The sequence below is a fragment of the Phascolarctos cinereus genome, unplaced genomic scaffold (assembly GCF_003287225.1).
Source record: "Phascolarctos cinereus isolate Bilbo 61053 unplaced genomic scaffold, phaCin_HiC Scaffold_4;HRSCAF=312, whole genome shotgun sequence".
NCBI classification, from domain to species: domain Eukaryota; kingdom Metazoa; phylum Chordata; class Mammalia; order Diprotodontia; family Phascolarctidae; genus Phascolarctos; species Phascolarctos cinereus.
This window is the reverse complement of record NW_027555847.1, coordinates 475989473-476008792: the sequence shown is the minus strand read 5'-3', so window position 1 is coordinate 476008792 and position 19320 is coordinate 475989473. Positions and strand designations below refer to the sequence as shown.

Genomic DNA, 19320 nt, shown 5'->3' with positions numbered 1-19320 from the left:
AAGCTTTAACTCTCAAATTTTATTACATTTGATCTTTGTAGGTCAAATTTTCTCCCCTTCATTATTGTTATTATTATTATTAGCATTATTATTAGACAGGTTCTCCAGCCTTATCCTGGCTGGAAGTGCTACAGCCCCATTCTCCTAGTGATCGGCATGGGGCATTACCTGCTCCATTTCCTACCTGGGCTGGTTTGCATCATCCTTAGGCAACTTGACACTCCCCCACTCTAAGGAGCTCACAAAAGTATTGATCCTGAACTTAGAGTATCCTACTTGATTTTTCTTTACTCTGCTTCCTTGGGTGTCTTGAACACTTGATTGTTCCCAGGCCCTTCAGCCTAGGTTCCCTTTCGATTATCTCTTCCAATCATTTTTCATTTGTTACTTCCTATCTACTTCCTCCTCCCTTTAACCTCTTCTCCCTCATTTCTCCCTCATCCTCAGTCAATAAACATTTTAGCTTCTACTATGTGCCAGGCACTGTGCTAAGCACTGGGGATGTAAATAAGATAAAGATAATCTAATGGGAGAAGATAACACAAAAGAAGCTGAAAGGGGGCAGGGGAGCCACCAGACAGCACCAAGTTGAAACAAAGCGCAGCATCTGATGGGAAATGAAATTATTTAGTTCAGATTTTTAAATATCTTCCTCCAGTAATTAAATGACATTTTCACTAATTCCCCACCACCATTTTTCCAGTCTGGATTTTCTCCACCCCCTTACCATTCTTTTTTTCTCCTAACTTACCATTCCTTAACTCAAACACCTCACATTTCTCTTTGCACTTTTTCCCCTTTCCCACCATCCCATCATTCCCAATTTGCTTCACAAAATCAGCTTGCCGCATTTTAGTCTTCAGACACCACTGTAGTTTATTTTAAGAATTAAGATTTAGTTTGGCAAAGTATCAGCCAGAGAGGCAGGTCATGTACAAATTGCTGGGGCCAGACAACAGATCATTTCAAATGAGACACTCTCAAGTTTACTAGCACTCACTGATTACTGAGCAATACTTAAGAGTAGAGTGGGAGAAGGGCAATTTTCTTAGGAAAAAACCCCGAGAATAATTTTAAGTAGAAGACACAAAGTCATCAACATACAGGACTTAGAGAAACTGTGGAACATGATATGTAAATTTTTTAGGTGGTCAAGTATCTCTACAAAGCAAGTAAAAGTCAAGTATAAGAAACACTAATGGCTAATTCTAGCACTGAAATCTCATGATGGACTTGTCACCAATAGAGGCAACTGAATGTCCAGAGTTTCTGAAATTAGCATATCATGACCTGTATTACCACATTCTCATATCTTCATTTGTTTATCTTTTCCACTGGGCAAGATGAATAAGTTGGTCTACAAGGGTTGAGACCCTTTTTGTAGCCCCTTCCATATAAATACTCTTCTGAAAACAGTTGAGGAAAGAACATATCTGCAAAGGAAACAGGAAAACTAGAGAGGAAGGTTAAAAAGATAAAATGTTGATAGATGTTTGTGTATGGACTAAGTCTTCTGAGTGTGTGGCTGGTAGCTAAGGAAGGATACCCGGATACAAGAAATATAATTTTCTATAGTGGCAGACTAGGAGAGAGGCTCTCAAGAGACTTGAAGACTGAAGGCTTCTACTCTTCCTTGTTGTCAATGGTAGATAACGACTAGACAAAATAAGCTGCCTCCTCCTTTCTGTCCTCCATTCAGGACTGGATGGGAAGACTACTTGATGCTGGTATAAAGGAGTAGTAAACTTTTCTTGTGTGATTTACTTGATCCTCCTAATGACTGATAAAGCTACAACCAGGTCGACTTCATTCCTGCCCTCTCTACCAGCTCCCTTAATATCAAGACATATGTTCAGCATTTCTCTTCTGATGGAAAATTTACCGTATGCAAAACATACAAACCACACACAGAACTTTAACGGAAAACACTACTAAATGAACACCCATTTCTGCTTTGCCAAGTTACACAGATGACGTTTATGGTACAAATACTTTGAGGAACCCTTTCTAAGCACACAGTATAGAATGAGCTGTTTTAATGTAATTCATCACCTTTTTCTTCTAACAAGACATGAAGCCAACTTGGCTTGCATTTCTGATTTTCATCCCAAATGGAAAACCACTTATAAATATCATTTTCCCACACATGATTAATTCACCACCCAACTTCTAAAAAGCTTTCCTGTCAACTGTTTTAATATTTATAAATCTTCATCAGCAGCAAATTAGAAATGCATATACCTGCCAGGTTTGACCAGAGCTTTTTTTTTCTTTTTTCTAAAAGAAAAACCTTCACACACTATCACCTCCTAAAACCAAAACACACTTTTTTTTGAAAGCACAAAATTCAATTCTTCCCATACTCCTGGTGAAATTATTTACAAATAATCAAAACTGTGGATAAACTCATGGACACAAGCAACTTTTAACATTAATATAAGTTTGATATGATACATACATATGTAGCTAATTTATCACAGCACTGAAAAGGAATAGTTAATTTATAGTAACAATTTATTCTAGGGGATGTAGGGCAATAGTTTTAATCCCATGCTAAAGTAATTAATTTTAAAATTAGGCTGTTTAAAACATCAAATTTTAAAATGTATCCCGCCTTCCATAGGCTTACAATGCTATAATAAAGCTAAATTAAAAATCAACAGATGAAGTACCATTTCAGACCTATAAACATTGAGATACCAGCTTCATATAAAAGTGTACTATACTTGTAGAGTCTGCAAAAATATTTTGTCACTCATTCACTTAATAAATTTTCTCCCAGAATTAACATTAAAAACACTGAAATAATTTATTTTTTTCCTTGAAGTACCTATTTTCCCCATCCCACTAGAAACTTTTGTCCCTCCATGAACACACAATGCCCTAGCAGCAGTAAGGCACAGATTTGCTAAGCTAAATAAATAGGAAGACCCAAAATTTATTATCAGAAATACATTAAAGTAATTTTCAGACTGCAGGTCTGTCTGAAAACTCAAAACAAATGGGCTTACCTAATATCCAACACCAAACACCTGAAAGGTGTTTACTTCCTAATTCTTCTACTAGTTTTTCATTCCATCCTGCTAATTTCAACTTAACTTGAAATTCCCTGGATTAATTAATCTTGTGGGCAACACAAGAATAGTGGGCCCCAGGAAGGAAAGGAAGGGAAGAAGGAAGGAAGTTGATGGGGTCCTCCTCTTCTTTAGCTTTTTTCCAATTAGCACTTATTTATCCTATGGTGTAGTTACTAGCTTGGAAGAAACAGGAAGGCTCTAAGAGAAAATTAACTCTGATGGGAGATCATGTGTGTCTTCAACCCTCCTTGATACCCAGTGAAAGGGAAGGTGTTTCTTCCTTCTATCACCTCCCATATCCCAACTCTCTTCCTCTTTATGGTGGATCTTCCTTTCTCTAAAGCTTCCTTTTGCCACTGTTCCATTTCTTCATCCCTATCCCTCATTGGTAACATGCTGACATTCTGCAACAATCTGAATCAAAGGGGGTGCATGTGCATGCGTGTAAATATGTAGATATTTTGGGAACAATATTAATCAGAGAGAGAGAGAGAGAGAGAGAGAGAGACAGAAACAGAGACAGAGACAGAGACAGAGACAGAGTGGGTGGGTGTGTGTCTCCATATCATTTTGTTACCACAAGTTACAGTCATTCATTCAAGAAATGTACAATTTTTAAAATAAAAAAAACGTTCATGGCACAGTCATACACATAGTAAGGCCACAGACATGGTGATGACCCATTATGTCCTAAAATTGGACACATATATGGAAATGCCTCTATCAAAGCCACAACTCCCCGAAGGCTTTATCTCTCCAGCTTAATGTTCTCTTACATTTAGAGTTAACTTCTAGATGAAAGAAGAAGAAATATTTTGACAAGATAGAAACATCAGGTTAAATCTGGTAATTACAAAGTTTAGATTAGAAGCTTTACTTTTCTCTTTAATTTCTAAAGAGAAATCTGCTGAAAACACATTTAATTTGGGAATTTTCAGGACAGGTTTGATTTTCTTCTCCCTGTAGTTTATTTAACAAATTACCATCCATCCCTATTAGAAATCTGATTTAGAGCTAGAAAGACCAGAAAGGTCCAATAGTCTAGTCCAGCCTTCTCACATTGTTCCAATTTCAGAAGCAATAAATGGATAAAGGAGAGAAAAAATATTAAAGAATGAGAAAATACATAAGGACAGCAAGAGAGGTAGGGGGGAAATGATGGAAAGGGTAGGGTAGCAGAGAGAGGAAAGAAAATTAAGGGAGAAGATATACCATGGGGAAAGGGACAGATGTGTCAGTGGTACTGAAATGCAGGTCATGTTGAGATTCATGGCATAGTGTTCAACAGTGACTGGAATAAACAAACAGAGCCGTTGTCATTAATACCTTAAAATCTTGCTAAAAAAATATTTTGTAACAATTTCTCCAAAAATAGAAAAACAAAAAGATAATGGCAGGGTATGCCAAAATGAGATTTTGCCAACTTCTTCCTCTTGCCCCAAATCAGGCATGAATGGGTTGTTGAAATAATTTCATTACTTCTGTAATATAAGGAAATTATATTTTGTGCTTCTACATCTTTTAAGCTCCTTTAACGTGATACAACTTTTCTGCTTATCGAAAGGGAAGGGAGGAAAAGGAAAATAGGTTTCCTTATTAAAGTTAAAATACTGTCTCAAATCAAGTAACAAGACTTCAAACCATTTTTCAGACTAGGTAACAATGCATACTGGCTTTTGGAGATGAATAGAAGCCTTTAAAACAATTAATATGATACATAAGCACTTCCAAAAGAAATCAGCCATGCAAGTAAGTCTCATTTAACTGTGTCAAATTAAAGAAATAATACATTTAATTGCTAGCCAGTATCTTAATTTTTGTACCCCCACAGATACCTCACAAAATCCTATCAAAATCAAACAGCAAATTATATTTTGAAGGCTTTTTCTACCAGATAGGAAAAATCTTCTACTACAGATAAAAAACAAATCTAATTCAGTTTCTTCACCTCCTTCAAGTATCCATCCTCCCAATTTCCACAAAATGTGGACACTTATAGTTAAACACTTCTTTTCCCTAAAACATATTTGCCAATACTCTAAAGGAAGAATAAACAAAAAAATTAACAAAAATTAGCAGCTTTGACCATTTAAAAATAATTTATTTTAAATTATCTTAGGAGAAGATGAGAAAAACATTATTTTAAGGCTCATAATTAAGTATGCAATACTGGGAGAAAAGCACAATTCCAACCTGAAACTCAAATACCAAATACACAATTCACTGTCATATCAATGAAGATATTACATATGACTACCAATTAATGCCTGTTTACTGCTCAATGGGCTTGGTGGTCATGGAGAAGTACAAAAGAGAAATTTTTTAACAAGGTCAAGGGAGGGACCTTGTCCTGTTGAATTGGAATTTTCAAACCTAGAGTCATATGCCACATGTAGTCAGGAGAGGCCATCAGTGGCATGCGTCCTCCTAACACATTTCTTGGTACAGAGGACCACATTAGCAAATATGTGACTCACCAACTTTGCTGGTACAAATCAAATGTTTGCTGGTATATACTCACTGGTGAATACCAGCTAAAAAAAAAATGTGCTGGTTAAGACTATGCCTCACATACCTTTGTACCCCTCTCAACACTCAACAGTGGTTTGCACAAAGTAGACCCTTAATAAAAACTGACTGAATTAAAATAAATGCCACTTACATATACACTGCTACAGGATTCAAGTTGAGTTAGCAATGATCTGCCTCCCTTGCCCTTTTTACAATGCCAAGTAAGAGGTCCTTTTGAACCACAATGCTAACAAATAGCTAAGAATTTTGAAACTTTCAACACTGTATACAGAATTCCTAGCTAACTGCATAAATAACAAATATCCTAACCATTAGGATGGCCAAAAAATATGCATCATTCAACAAAGGCCATGGGTACAGAAACAACTTATTTCATAAGGATGAGCCAAGGGGAATCTCTGTTCATGACCACATACTTCCACTTAGCTCAGGCCTACCATCTTGCCAGCTATACTGTCAGCATTGAGAACTAGGTAAAAGTAAGGGGATGGATGACAAGCGTGATCTTTCATTACTATGGTGAGTCCAGTTTTCTCCTGACTGTAGAATTCTCATAGATATTCACATCATATGCATGCCATTTTTAGGCGAGCTAAGACATAATGTTAGTCCTCTGGTCGCTGAAGTAGTATCAGCAGCCTTTAGCTACACCCTAGGTATGTGGGTAGCCATGTTTCATCTTCCTAGAGGAAGGGCCTAGAAATGGTGACCTCAACATGATCTGCATCACATTAAATAAGCCTCCTTCACCAGATTATGAAGTCTAGAAGGCTGGACCTCCACAGTGAAGCTAAACGCTATTACTCATGGTACAGAAACATTAAGTCATGTTACTGAAAGAAAACCATAAAAAATTAAGCTTAGAGGGTTTAACCTCTCTCTCTCTCTCTCTCTCTCTCTCTCTCGTAGAATCCCTTCTTTGCCATTGTTCCATAGGACAATGGAACACAAAAGGGATAAAAAAAGAATGGCATTGGTTGGTGTCCTTGAAGTGTCCAGGTATGTAATCAATAGCATTACCCAGAGAGAAATCAGACCTCTGGATGAAAGCTCAGAGACAGGCCTTAGTTACAGCCAAAACAAAACAGGACACGAGGCAAATGTTTCATTCTTCCTGTTTGAACTAGATTCTGAAGTGTAATCAGAAGAAAACTCTCATCAGAATGAACTCTAAGCCTCAGTGTTTTACCTTGCAGTGGATTTATGTGATGCCCCCAAAACCACTTGTGGTGTGGGGAAAAGTTCTTGAACAGACAGTTGAGAGCAGCAATAACTCCTTCTGGATGAATTTACTACAAAGATCAGATCTCTTAAATGCAAACTAGATAAAACTCCTTTTTTAAATCACAGTTAATTTGAACATTTTTTGGGGGGGGAGTAAAGACTAGCTCAACTCTGGTACTACCAAACATCAATTTTCAATTACCAACAATTCCTTTATATTTTTGTGATCCATTTTTCGGTCCCTAATTCCCCCAACAGTCTTTTCATTAAAAATAGATCATGAAAATGTATAGCAAAATCCCTAAGGCCAATTCTTAAACTCCAGAATAAAACTTACAAGTAGAAGAATCAATAATTAGGATGGGGAAGGGGGTTGGGGGAGCACCCAGTGAGTCATGCATCTTTCACAGGGAAAGTGAAAATCAACGGCAAGACTTTAAAGCTATGTCGAGAAACATAATTTTCTTTTAAAATACACAGAAATAATAGTTATGATTTACAAATCATCAAAAATTCAATATTTTCTACCAGCTCAATGACCAACTTTTAAAAGTTCTGGAAAAAACAAATCAAACTGTTCTGTTATTTTTAATCAGTCAGAAATGTTCTTCTATCACAGACAAATACAGTTATTTATTTCTTGCATATAGATGGGTGTTTTGGCTCCTTGTGCTTTCCATCCAAATGGAACTGGGGAGAAATCCTTGATGGGACCTCATTTTTAGCAAGGTACATTATAAAGTAATGCCAAGTGAGCTTTCAAAATTAATCCTTGGTTCTTCCTTACTCTTTATGAAAAGTACTATAGGTTTAATGATGCTGTTGCAATAAGTCACTCAAATATGGTCTGTTCAGATCTAGATTTCAACCCACAATCTATCTACATATATGCACCTTGAGTGTGACAACTGCATGAAAACAGTCTCCAAAACAAAGATGGCGAGTGAGATAAAAAGCGACCCATCTTCCTCAATCTTGCATCTTAAAGGGAAGGGAGTAGGGAGTGGGGGGAGTCCCTGTTGCTTTCCATCATCTCAAGAAGACTGGATGGCCTCATGCACAGTCTTCCACAGATTGTCTGTAGCCCAGGGCCCTTCAGACTGACCCTTCTCAGCTCTGGGAAGAAGAAGCGTATCCTTGTAGACCTTCTGCTCATTTGTGGGATGTCTTCTCAAGTTCTGGGAGTTTTTTGACCAGTGCCTGATGGTTCATGTTGATGCTGGCTAGAAGTCCCCCTTCATTGCCATCGGAGCCGGTGTAACTTATCTCTTCACCGCTCAAGGTGGTCATATGACCCCCAAGAGCTTTGAGGAGGGCATTGCCAGCACAAATATCCCATTTTTTAATATACGTCACATGGATATAGATATCAGCTTTTTCTTGGTTCTCATCAGGCACATCCAAGAGGGATAAAACTTTGTAACCTAAAGAATAAAGCATACAGAGTTTAGGTTACTGTTTACTGTAAGTGGCTTGTATTTTGAGAGTGTGTACTTGACACTCAACCTAAATAATAGGATACTATTTTTATATTATCAATTATTAATCACTTTAAATACTGATAATTATGCTTAGTGATGTTTAGAGTTTAAATTATGATTAGACTCCTGTAGTTCTGATTTAAAGTGTATTTTTTCCTTGCAGTTATTTTCAACAGAATGGTATGTTCATATGGAAATAAAGACTAAATAAATTACTACTCACTTTTTTCACTCAAAAACTTCAGAAAATTTTACTTGGAAGCTAAAGTTGAAAAGTTTTGTCTTGTTTTTAAACTGCATCATGACCTTTTTGATTCTCCTAGGCCATAATTCCTGTTTTTACCTCTATTATTCTTTAGTCAGCTTAGACGCCAAGGAGGGCTAGTTGAACAACCCACTCATTAACTTCCAATATCCACCACTCTCCTCTTTCCTCTAGTGCCTTGCTAATGCCCAGTGCTGGATATTTACCTTCTCTTACTCCTGTAAGTCATAAAAGTCTCTCAATTACAGAGGTATGCTTTGTAACCAACCTCAACTAGTTCCTCACTGCTGATGAATAACTCTTATTTATCACTGATTAACTTTCCCACACTCCCTATCCCAATTCTTCTCTCCCCTTAGGCCTTGTCAGAGCATCTGAGCTTCATCACATAATATGTCTGTAACTTAAGCATATATCATATAACTTCTGTGCCTCAGTTTCACTATCCTCAAAAAAGAGCATAACCTCACAAAATTGATGTGATGATCGAAAGGGAATCTGTAAAGTGGTTTGTAAACATAAATCACAGATTTAGAGCTATGTGGGACATCAGCGATCCTCCATTTACAATCCCTTGGTGGGGCAGTGGATACAGTGTTGGGTCTAGATTAAGGAAGACTCATCTTCCTGGGTTCGAATCTGGCCTGAGACCCTTAATTAGCTGTGTGACTCTGGACAGGTCACTTAACTCTGTTTGCCTCAGTTTCTTCCTCTGTAAAATGAGATGGAGAAGGAAATGGCAAACTATTCTAATATCTCTAAGAAAATCTCAAATGGGGTCATAAAGAGTTGGATACGACTGAAAAATGATGGAACAACAACTGAAAATTGAAAATCCCTATCTCATTTTGTAGATGAAGAAACGGATAGAATAGAAGAAGAGAAATTTTCAGCCCTATGTTCTTATAGGTCACATCAAAGCCAACCAAAATTCAGGTCCTCTGATTCCAAATTTCATTGCCCTTCCAATAAACCAAGTTGGATCATTTACTTAAGAGACTTTTCATTTTAGTCTGTTAGCACTACACCAATATATCTAAAGTCTAATCTCTAAACAAGCATTATTGCATATATTTAAGAAATCAAGTTTAAAGTACAAAAACAAGTATACCCATGATTCAAGAATTAAATCATATTCTCTTTCTATATCCTCTTCTCCATTCTCTTATTCTCACTTAAGGATATGGGAAAAAATTTAAAAGCATGGCTTAGCCATGCTAAGTCCCTATTAGTGCAAATAAAGAATCCCTTAAGTGGTCATATATATTTAAATTCACACTATTCAAAGTCATAATTATTTACAAAATGATAACTGGTTCAAACTCAAAGGAAATATGAAATGTAAATCTGAGTAAGTTTCAATCACTTAAGGGGATTTGTTATTTGCATTAATTGAGATCTTGCTGCACTAATCATTTTAAAAAGGAGAGAAGAACATTCACCTTTAATACTCTCCCCACTTCCCAGATACAAGAGAAAGACTGCTGCTCTCCTGGCCCAAGATTTGACTATATCTGCAATGTTTCTGCTTCGTAAATACTACTGCATATTAATTTGTTAAAAAATAACTTTCCTTAATGGCTTCAAGTTATAATCATAGAACATTTAATCCAACTTCTTTATTTTATGGACAAAAATCATTGTTCCTTGGGAACAGTGAATTCCCCTTAAAGATAAAGCTAAAATTTTTAAAAAGTAGATTTAAATATTCTTGAACCATCTACTATATGCATGGTGCTATTCGAATATAGAAAAAAATTAGATGAAGTTTTTGGCCCCAAGGAGCTCCAACCTAACTGGGGAAACAAGACCCACACAATAAACTCACTTCCATATTTTAAATTGGCAAAGTATAAAATTTTGGCTCAGTGAAAGGAAAACCTTCCTAACAACTAGAAACACTTCAAAGTGACAGAGGGTAGCTTACTTCTCCTCACTACAAATCTTCAAGCCAAGGCTGAATGACCATTACCAGGCTACTGGAGAGGGGATTCTCCCTCATATGTGCATTGGACTAGATGAGGATCCTTCTGACTGAGGTAAATCCCTAAGTATGTGTAACTGAGTCAGATCACAGATAATGGAGGCAATAATAACATACCTGCACCACCTGCAGGTATGATTGTAGTCTGATTCCCAAATGTCTGAAGAGCCACTTGTTTAACTGTTCCTGAGTGGGAGCGAGACACGATGATCCTTGGTGTCTTCTCATTGTAGGAAGTACGAGCTTTCACATTGGATCCACCATCCACCATTGCCCAAGCTATAAAGGTAATTTATCATCCATTAGCAACTTTGGAAGATGTCCAGGTCTTCGAAACTAGAAGTTATTCTTTAGTGTCACAAACAACTCTAAATGATTAAAAAACCATCCCCTCCCAGAAAAGAATCCTCTGCAATGACATTTAATTAAAATAAGCAAAAACAATTATATATGACTAATTTACAAAATTGCTATTTCTCTTTATTCCTGATTTATATTTTGCTATTGTAGCTAAATTATACTATCATTTCAGAATATGTGTCTGAATTTCTATAATTTCAGAAAATGTTCTCGTCCACTCCCAAGGACTGTCAAAAGGTAACTTTTAAAACACACATGTGAAACTATTTTCCCTAAAAAAGATAATTAGAATCATGCGTATATACATATATACATGTATATAGCATATATATAATATGCATGTATGTGTGTTTATTTATGAGTGCTTATATATTTCTTTCCCTCTGAAATACATCTAACCGGGGCAAAAGTGGCATTCCTACAACACAATTTGTGGCTAAGCAGCACAATTCTCTACTTGGCTTTAAATATATCAACATGATCAAAGAGTTACCTGGATGAGATTGTCTGTTTTCCCTTTTAGGAAATAAACATAAAAATCATATAAACCTAGATCTTTGACCAGGGATCTGTAGAAGTCTTTGTTTGAGGGCTGTAACAGAACCAATATCCACCAAGGTATCCCACCCACAGTTCCATAACCACCCTGAACATGGGTTATGCTAGTTTTCCCTCAAAAGGCAACAAAGCTATCCCTAATTGACCCCTGAAGTTCCTACGGCCATACTAACAGGACTTGCTGGTTATATAAGGGAATAAAAAAGACCTACCTGCTTTAATACTTGGCAGATGTTACAATATATGACTAGCCACCACACCATGCCCTGCTAACCAGACACATTTCCATAAAGAAGTAAGTGTGTATATGGGTGGTAGTAGTGGAGAACTACTCCAATTAAATCCTAATATATCTTCACTGAATATTTTTTCTATGCTACAATTAAGTAAACCTTCTTTTAACTGTTCAATGATCTATGCGTGACTTATTTTGTCCCAATATCAAACCTGAATTAACTGGTTGCTGTCCTGACCCAAGCTTGTCTTCTCTATCTCTACAACAGTATTAAAAAAAAATTACAACTAGGTGTGTGTGTGTGTGTGTGTGTGTGTGTGTGTGTGTGTGTGTGTGTGTGTGTGTATATACATATATATACGTATATATATATGTATATATACCTAGTTTAATATTAATTAAATTGTTCTCCAATAGCCCAATCAAGTGACAATTATAGCTATGGAACAAAGAAATCCATTTCCCATGTTATTCCTGGATGAAAAGGTGAAGATTGTGCAACACATTCCCAAACTTAGAGACATTAAAAGAATTAAGTAGAAACATTCAAAACATGAAGCAATTTAAAACAAAAACCTAACAGTAAACATTTGCTCCTACAGTTACCATATCCTGGGGAGGAAAAACAGTAACAACAACAAAAACAAAACAAAAAACCTCCAGATTCCTTTAGAAAAGGAAAAAAAAAAGCACATATGTGCTTCAGTTAGAGCATGTTTTATTTACTAAGAAAAATATTTGCAATATAGTCTCTCTAGAGGTCAGTATTGTGTAAGGGAAAGAAAATGTTTATCTGTTTTAGAACTAAATATTCTATACCAGAATATTTCAAATCATAAATCTGTTACCTTTATTTTATGAAAATTGCATGTTTAAATAAATATATGTACAAATATTTTTTTAATCAGTTATAAGTTACACAGCAGAATTGTTCAAAATTTTAAAAGGTACAATGTGACCACCACCCAATGGCAACTTAATAAAAATCAATTATGGTATAACAGTGATGATGAAAACAGCAGCTATAAAACATACTTTTAGCTTTATAGGTTATAGGTTATAACCTTAACCCTAAAAGTCCTTGCTTAGGGGTGCAAAAAAGCCATTTTGTTATGGACAATTGGAACTTCAACACAATCCACCGGGCACAGTATTTGGTATTACATGGAATTGCCTTGCAATTGTATGTCTTTTTAAGTATCTATACTTGTCCACGCAAGGGTTTATACATTCTTTTGCTAAATACTGAATTTTCAGACTCTTATTACAGTGCTGCAATCTGTTTGGCTTGGTCACCATGTTTTAACTAGACTACAGAGACAAGATCCAGACTCAGAAGCCAAAGTTAAAACACCCAGCACTGACTGGTAGGGAAGAATTCTAAAGGGAGCTTTCTTTAAATATATTAATGCTTTGTGAGAGAAATGCAGAGCAGTTCAAACTTTGTGATACAGCACATAGTGCCTAATAATGATGATGGTATTAATAATATCAGCTACACTTTATGTAGTGCTTTAAGATTTTCAAAGCATCTAGATAACTGATGGACCATTCCATATGTGCCCCACATTCCCTCTGCTTCCTATTTACAATATGTTCTCGGCAAGTCCTTTTTTCAGAGAGGTTATAAAAGTAGAACCGTTTAAAATGATCACAAATTTCTTGTTGGTGGAGTCTTAACTCACTGAAGTTTTACTGAAGTATAGAATTATCTTAAAAGGGAAAAAATAGCCACCAATGCTTCATGAATAAATGAGTTAATGGATATTGATGGAACCTGAACCAGAGGGAGAGGGCTTCAGTTAAAGTAGGATGGCTTTATACTTTGTACCTTCTTTGTTTGGTTTAAGAGGAACACTACTTCTCAGGCCAGTTAAATGCTGGAATGGGAATATTTTGTAGTTCATGCTCTTGGAGATACTTAAAAGGAGAAAAGATAGTTCCTTGATGAAACAGCTTAGATATTCATTTTTTGGGTGAGGTACCCAGGTCCAATGGACTCATGGGGTTCCTTGACCTCATAAGGGGAGTATAAGGAACTATGATTTATTCTGGTTTGAAAAAAATCCTCTCTCTTCCCACCCAAACAACCCCCATGCAGAGCAGCCATTGATAACTTACTGCCTGGGACAGATGTCTATGGGACACTGATAGATTACATAACTTGCCTACGTCTACAGGGCTCGCACATATAAGAAGGACACAAATGCACTGGAGAAATAAACAAAAAGGATGAAACAAACAAACCACAAGTCCCATGGCAACTGATTTTATGCATCAGGAAAAGGACTAGCTTCTAATCTTTGCACATCAATCGACTCTTTGTGATATTTAGCTTGTGATCACCTGGGACCTGCAAGGTCTTTTCTTCTGAATATTTATTTACAGTCATCTTTTATTTGTACTGCTGTTTATTCATGTGTGATGGAAATGTATTCAGTGCATATTTAATATGCTCTTTTTTAAATGTTGTAAGTATGTCACCACTTGTGTCTCATTACACTTCATTTTGTAAAATTATTTTTAAAAAAATAATTTTCAGGATCATTCTGAATTTTTATTATCCTGCATTCCATAGTCTTAAAAACCCCACATAATTTAGGATTTGAACTAGAAGAGCGTAAAGGTCCCTTCCAACTCTAAATCTATGTTCCTGTAATCAAGAATATCACACATGGGAAACACAGTGAAGGATGAACTAAAACAAGACATAGTGGATGCTTTACTTCCCTCTCATCTGTGTCTTTTATCACTATCACAGAGGCAGATTAAATCAGTCCAGCATGATTCATAAGCAATAATAATTAGCATTTACACAGCACTTTGAAGGTCTGCAAAAGCATTTTAAAAATCTCACTTGATCCTCAAAACAAACCTGGAAGACAGATGCTATTATGATACCCATTTTATAGATGAGGAAACTGAAGCAAGATAGATGTTATCATCCCCCCAATTTACAGATGAAGAAACTGAGGCAGCAGAGGTTAAGTGCTTTCCTTGCTCATGGCCATATAGCTAGTAAATTATCTGAAGCCACATCTGAACTCAGATCTTCCCAATTCCAGGAATGGGGCTCTATTCACTGTATTGCACTGGCTAGGTGCTATGCAACCACCACAAAAATCTGTGCCTCTGGATGGAGAAATCTACAGACCAAGGATCTAGGGATCCCCAAGACTTTAAATCAAAACTCTTTTCACAGTAATACTAAGATATTTTAATTTCTAGCAATGGTATACATTGATAGATATAATCCATAAGAACAAAAGCTTTTTGCAGGGAGTGAAGTCTTCAATAATTTTTAAGAGTGTGAAGGGGTCTTGAGACCAAAAGGTTTGGCAACTGCTTATCTAAATTATAGTACAGTTAGGCAACTTGAGAAGTGGACAACGGCCAGCCCCAAAGGGAGATTACAAAAGAATCCATGTCAACTTGGAATGAGGTCCCCAGTGGAATATGTGCTTGACCCTCTCCTGTTAAACACGTTCATCAATGAGCTGAATGAAGGCAAAGATGGCACACCTGTCAAAGATAAGCATAATACAAAGTGGGAGGGACAGCTAATATGGAAGAACAGGATTAGGATCTGAAAAAATTCACAATCATAAATATCTCAGAATAATGAGGAACCTCAAAAAGGCCATTCTGATCCTTTGGCTTTTGTCCCAATCAGTGCTTTTATTTATTATTATTGTTATTGTTATTTGTAAAAAGGAACTTTTGGTGAGCACACTTTCCCTAGAGCAAAGTATATCAGGCACTTGTGCCCTTCCGGATTGCCTGGGGCACCGAGACATTAAATGACTAGCTTGGGGTCAGGCACAGAGCCAACACTTGTTCAGGGCGGAAGGGAAGCTCTCCTCTCCATCATTAACAACAAATGTTCAGTCGGCCCCTGCTGGAAGACAGGCCCTGCAGTGAACTGTGGCATCCTTAGGCATCTCATTCCAGCTCTAATTGTTAGCATGACTTTGCCTATACAGAACCTCAATTGGCCTCGTGACAACTTCTACCCATTGTTCCCAGTTCATTTGGCCCTTTTATCTCTCCCACTGTGACAGCCTTTAACATATTTGAAGATAGCTATCATGTTGCCCTTAAGTGTTTTCTTCAGACTAAACAATCCAGGCAGTTCCTTCAACCAATTCATTCATTCAATCAACAAGCTTCTACTAAGTGCTTATTAAGTCCCAGATGCTACATTTGGCACTGGGGAATAAAGACAAAAACAAAAGAATCTTCATCTTCAAAGAACTTATACTCTATTGGGGGAAGGGGAGACACAATATAGACATAAAAATGTAGATATGCAATAAAGAGAATAATTTCTGGAGATAAGGAACTTGTAATTAGGAGGATCAGAACTGGCTTCCTGTAGGAGGTAGCCTTACAGGATCAGCTCAAGACTCCAGGTGAGCTTTGAAGAAGGTTAGGAATCCTCTAAGGCAACAGTGAGGATTGAGGGCATACAGAAGATGGCAAAGTCACATAGGTAAGAGATGGAATGCCATGCACAAGAAGCACCAGTGATAACGAAGAAGTCTGTATTTTATCTTAAAGACAGCAAGGAACCACAGGAATTTTTAAGTAGGAGAGGAGATATGTGCTTTAGATAAACCACTTTGGTACCTGTGAGGTAGACTGATTAAAGAGGGAAGGGATTTTAGTATTGGAGACCATTTTGAAGGGTATGGAAGATGTCAGGTCTGAGAGGCAGAGATAAAAGGTTTAAACTCAAGGAGTGGCTGTATGAGTGAAGAGAGCTACGGATCAAAAAGATGTTTCAAATGTACAATTTGCAAGATGTAGCAATTGGTTGGTTAGGTAGAGTGAAGAGTCAAGAAGGACACCTAGGTTCTGAACCTAGGTGAATGGAAAGATCGTGAAGCCCAGAACAGAAATCAATAAGAAGAGATGGTTTGGAGCAAGGTGTGGAACCTGCAGCCTTGAGGCTACATGTGTCCCTCTAGGTCCTCAAGTACAATGCCTCAAGGACCTAGAGGGACACATGTGACCTCAAGGTTGTGGGTTTCCCACCACTGGTTTGGGGAAAAGATAATTACTTCTATTTTGGACATGAGTCTGAGATGCCTGTAAGTTGATCATAATGGTCTAGAGAGTTAAAGAGAAAGACTAGGGCCAGATAAATAGATCTGTGAGTACTCTGCAGAAAGTTGACAGTGTTTGAAGGGCTGCACACCTGCACACCTGCACATCCTCCTGATTTCATGCTTCCAGCCTTCATCCTCACAGCTCATCAGTACCCTCTGCCCCTCTGATTAGAGGGCAAAGTGAGAAGCTCCTCCCAGAACCTCCACATAAGGAGCGCACCCGGGCCAGCCACATTTTCATTTTCTATCCAACTGCACAACTCTGAATTTTTCCCATATGCTCCCCAATCCAGGTATCTCTCTAGCACCCACACACACACAGCTTTTTAGCTTCCTTTTGTGTGTAATCTTCATCCATTAGAGGGCAGGAACTATCTTTTTCCCCCCCATATTTTTATCTTCTCAGTGCTCAGCACAGGGCCTGGCATATAGGTGTTTAATAAATGTTTACTGGGGCAGCGAGGTGGTGCAGTGGATAGAGCAGTGGCCTTTAAGTCAGGAGGACCTGAGTTCAAATCCGGCCTCAAACTAAACACTTGACACTTACTAGCTGTGTGACCTTGGGCAAGTCACTTAACCCCAACTGTCTAAAAAAAAAGAAAAAGAAAAAAAAATAAATGTTTACTGAGTGTCCCATGAGCCAGTATGTGTCAGAGACAGAGGACTTCAACTCACATCCTCCTGATTCCAAGGCCAGCCTCCTATCCACTATACTATGGTACTTCCCATTTTATCAGACAGTTGCCATTTTCCTTAAAGTGACAGATATAGCCACCATCTCCAGAACTCTTGTGCCCTCAGAAATGAAGTGCCAAGAGAAGCCGACATGCTTCTTGTTCCTCTCTGTCACTTTCAGAACGTCCCTTTCTAGCCTGATCCCGCACCAACCTCTCCTGTGTACTTCCTTCCTTCCATTTGTCCATTCATTCCAGATTTTGGTCACAAGTATCTACTGGCTTACAAGCTGAGTTTTTTCTTCCTTTTAGTTCCTGACTCACAGTCATCTTCTTTAAACTCTGCATTCTTATCATAAAAAAGGGAAAAGGATCCACATGTACAAAAAATATTTATAGCAGCTCTCTTTGTGGTGGCAAGGAATTGAAAATTGACCAGATGCCCATCAACGGGGGAGTGGCTGAACAAGAAAGACTTATATGAACTGGTACTGAGTTAAGTGGGCAGAAGCAGGAGAACACTGTACACAATAACAGCAACACTGTGCAATGACCAACTCTAAGAGACTTGGTTCTTCTGAGCAATGCAATGATCTAAGACAATTCCAAAAGACTCACGATGCTATCCACATCCAGAGAAAACTATAGAGTCTGAATGCAGATCGAAGTACACTACTTTCTCTTTTTTTGTTTTTTTCTTTATCGTGGGTTTTTTTCCTTTTGTTCCGATTCTTCTTTCACAACATGACTAATGTGGAAATATGTTTAATATGATCACACATGTATAGCCTATATCAGATTACATGCCGTCTTAGGGAGGAGGGACTGGAGGGAGGGGGGAAAATTTAGAATTTGAAATCTTGTAGAAGTGAATGTTGAAAATGAAAAATAATAAATTTTAAAAAAACAACACTTTGCACCCTTATGTGGAGTCCTCAATAAATGTTGGCCACTCTGATCTCCCAGTTTACTGATCAACAGCTGGCCTTTTCACTCCATCCCAATTATTGGGGTAGTTCTTGGATCTCATATTACCCATAACTGTGCTCCTGAACTCAGAAATTTCTGAGAATAAACTCCTACCTGGCCAATTCTCCCTGAGCTTCATTCTACTGGAACCTCTTCTTTATCTTTACTGCAAGCCTTCTTACCACTACCTACTCTCCTATCAATCACCCCCTTTCTCTAGCCTTCCTCTCCTCCCTCCACAGACTTCGCCTTATAGTTTACCAGTTTGACTGCACATTGATCTCTAACCTCAAATTTCTTGCCACTTTATTGTAAGGAATACAGTGTCCTCCTCCATCCACTAAATGAAGAAGCCTTGAGGAAACTTTAAGGAAAAAAAAACAGGAAAGCTGAGTCACTCTGTCAAAAGACCAGCAGTAATAGCCTCTTTTCTGACCAGAAAGAAATTCGAATATTAGCTAGCCTCCAAGTCCATAGGAGTCTTCCTTCCTCCTACTAGCATGAATCAGCACTAATCCCGAAGTCCACGTTCCTTAGCTCTTTCCCCCAATTTTTGGTCCTGCCAGACTCTGATAAAAACACTACAAAAACTCAGAAGACTTTATTGATTGGGAGGGAGGAGCCCCATTGCTTCTCTGGCCCTAACAAGAGGCAATTCAACTGGACCAACAGGGCCCATTGGACATGTCTCCATCATTCTCCCTGATTGTCCTGCATTCTGTTAGTACCAATCATACATAAAGGCTTGCTTCACTGTCTTATTGTGAACTTCATGTTTCCTTTTACTTGAATTTGGCAAATTCTGAACATTAAGCCTTTATTAAAATCCTTATATTATTGCCATTCATGT

The 19320-nt window shown here is 37.6% G+C and overlaps 1 protein-coding gene across 1 annotated transcript in view; it reads right to left on the bottom strand.

The window, feature by feature from the left end:
• Positions 1–6883: 6883 nt before the first annotated feature.
• The window catches only part of BPNT2 (3'(2'), 5'-bisphosphate nucleotidase 2), a 56850-nt gene continuing 44413 nt past the window's right edge, over positions 6884–19320 (bottom strand). The window contains exons 4-5 of the mRNA XM_021005906.2: positions 10681–10842; positions 6884–8257 (exon numbers count right to left, since the gene is read on the bottom strand). Coding sequence (XP_020861565.1) covers positions 7986–8257; positions 10681–10842 — 434 coding nt within the window. The 3' untranslated portion in view covers positions 6884–7985. The remainder of the gene's footprint in view (positions 8258–10680; positions 10843–19320) is intronic.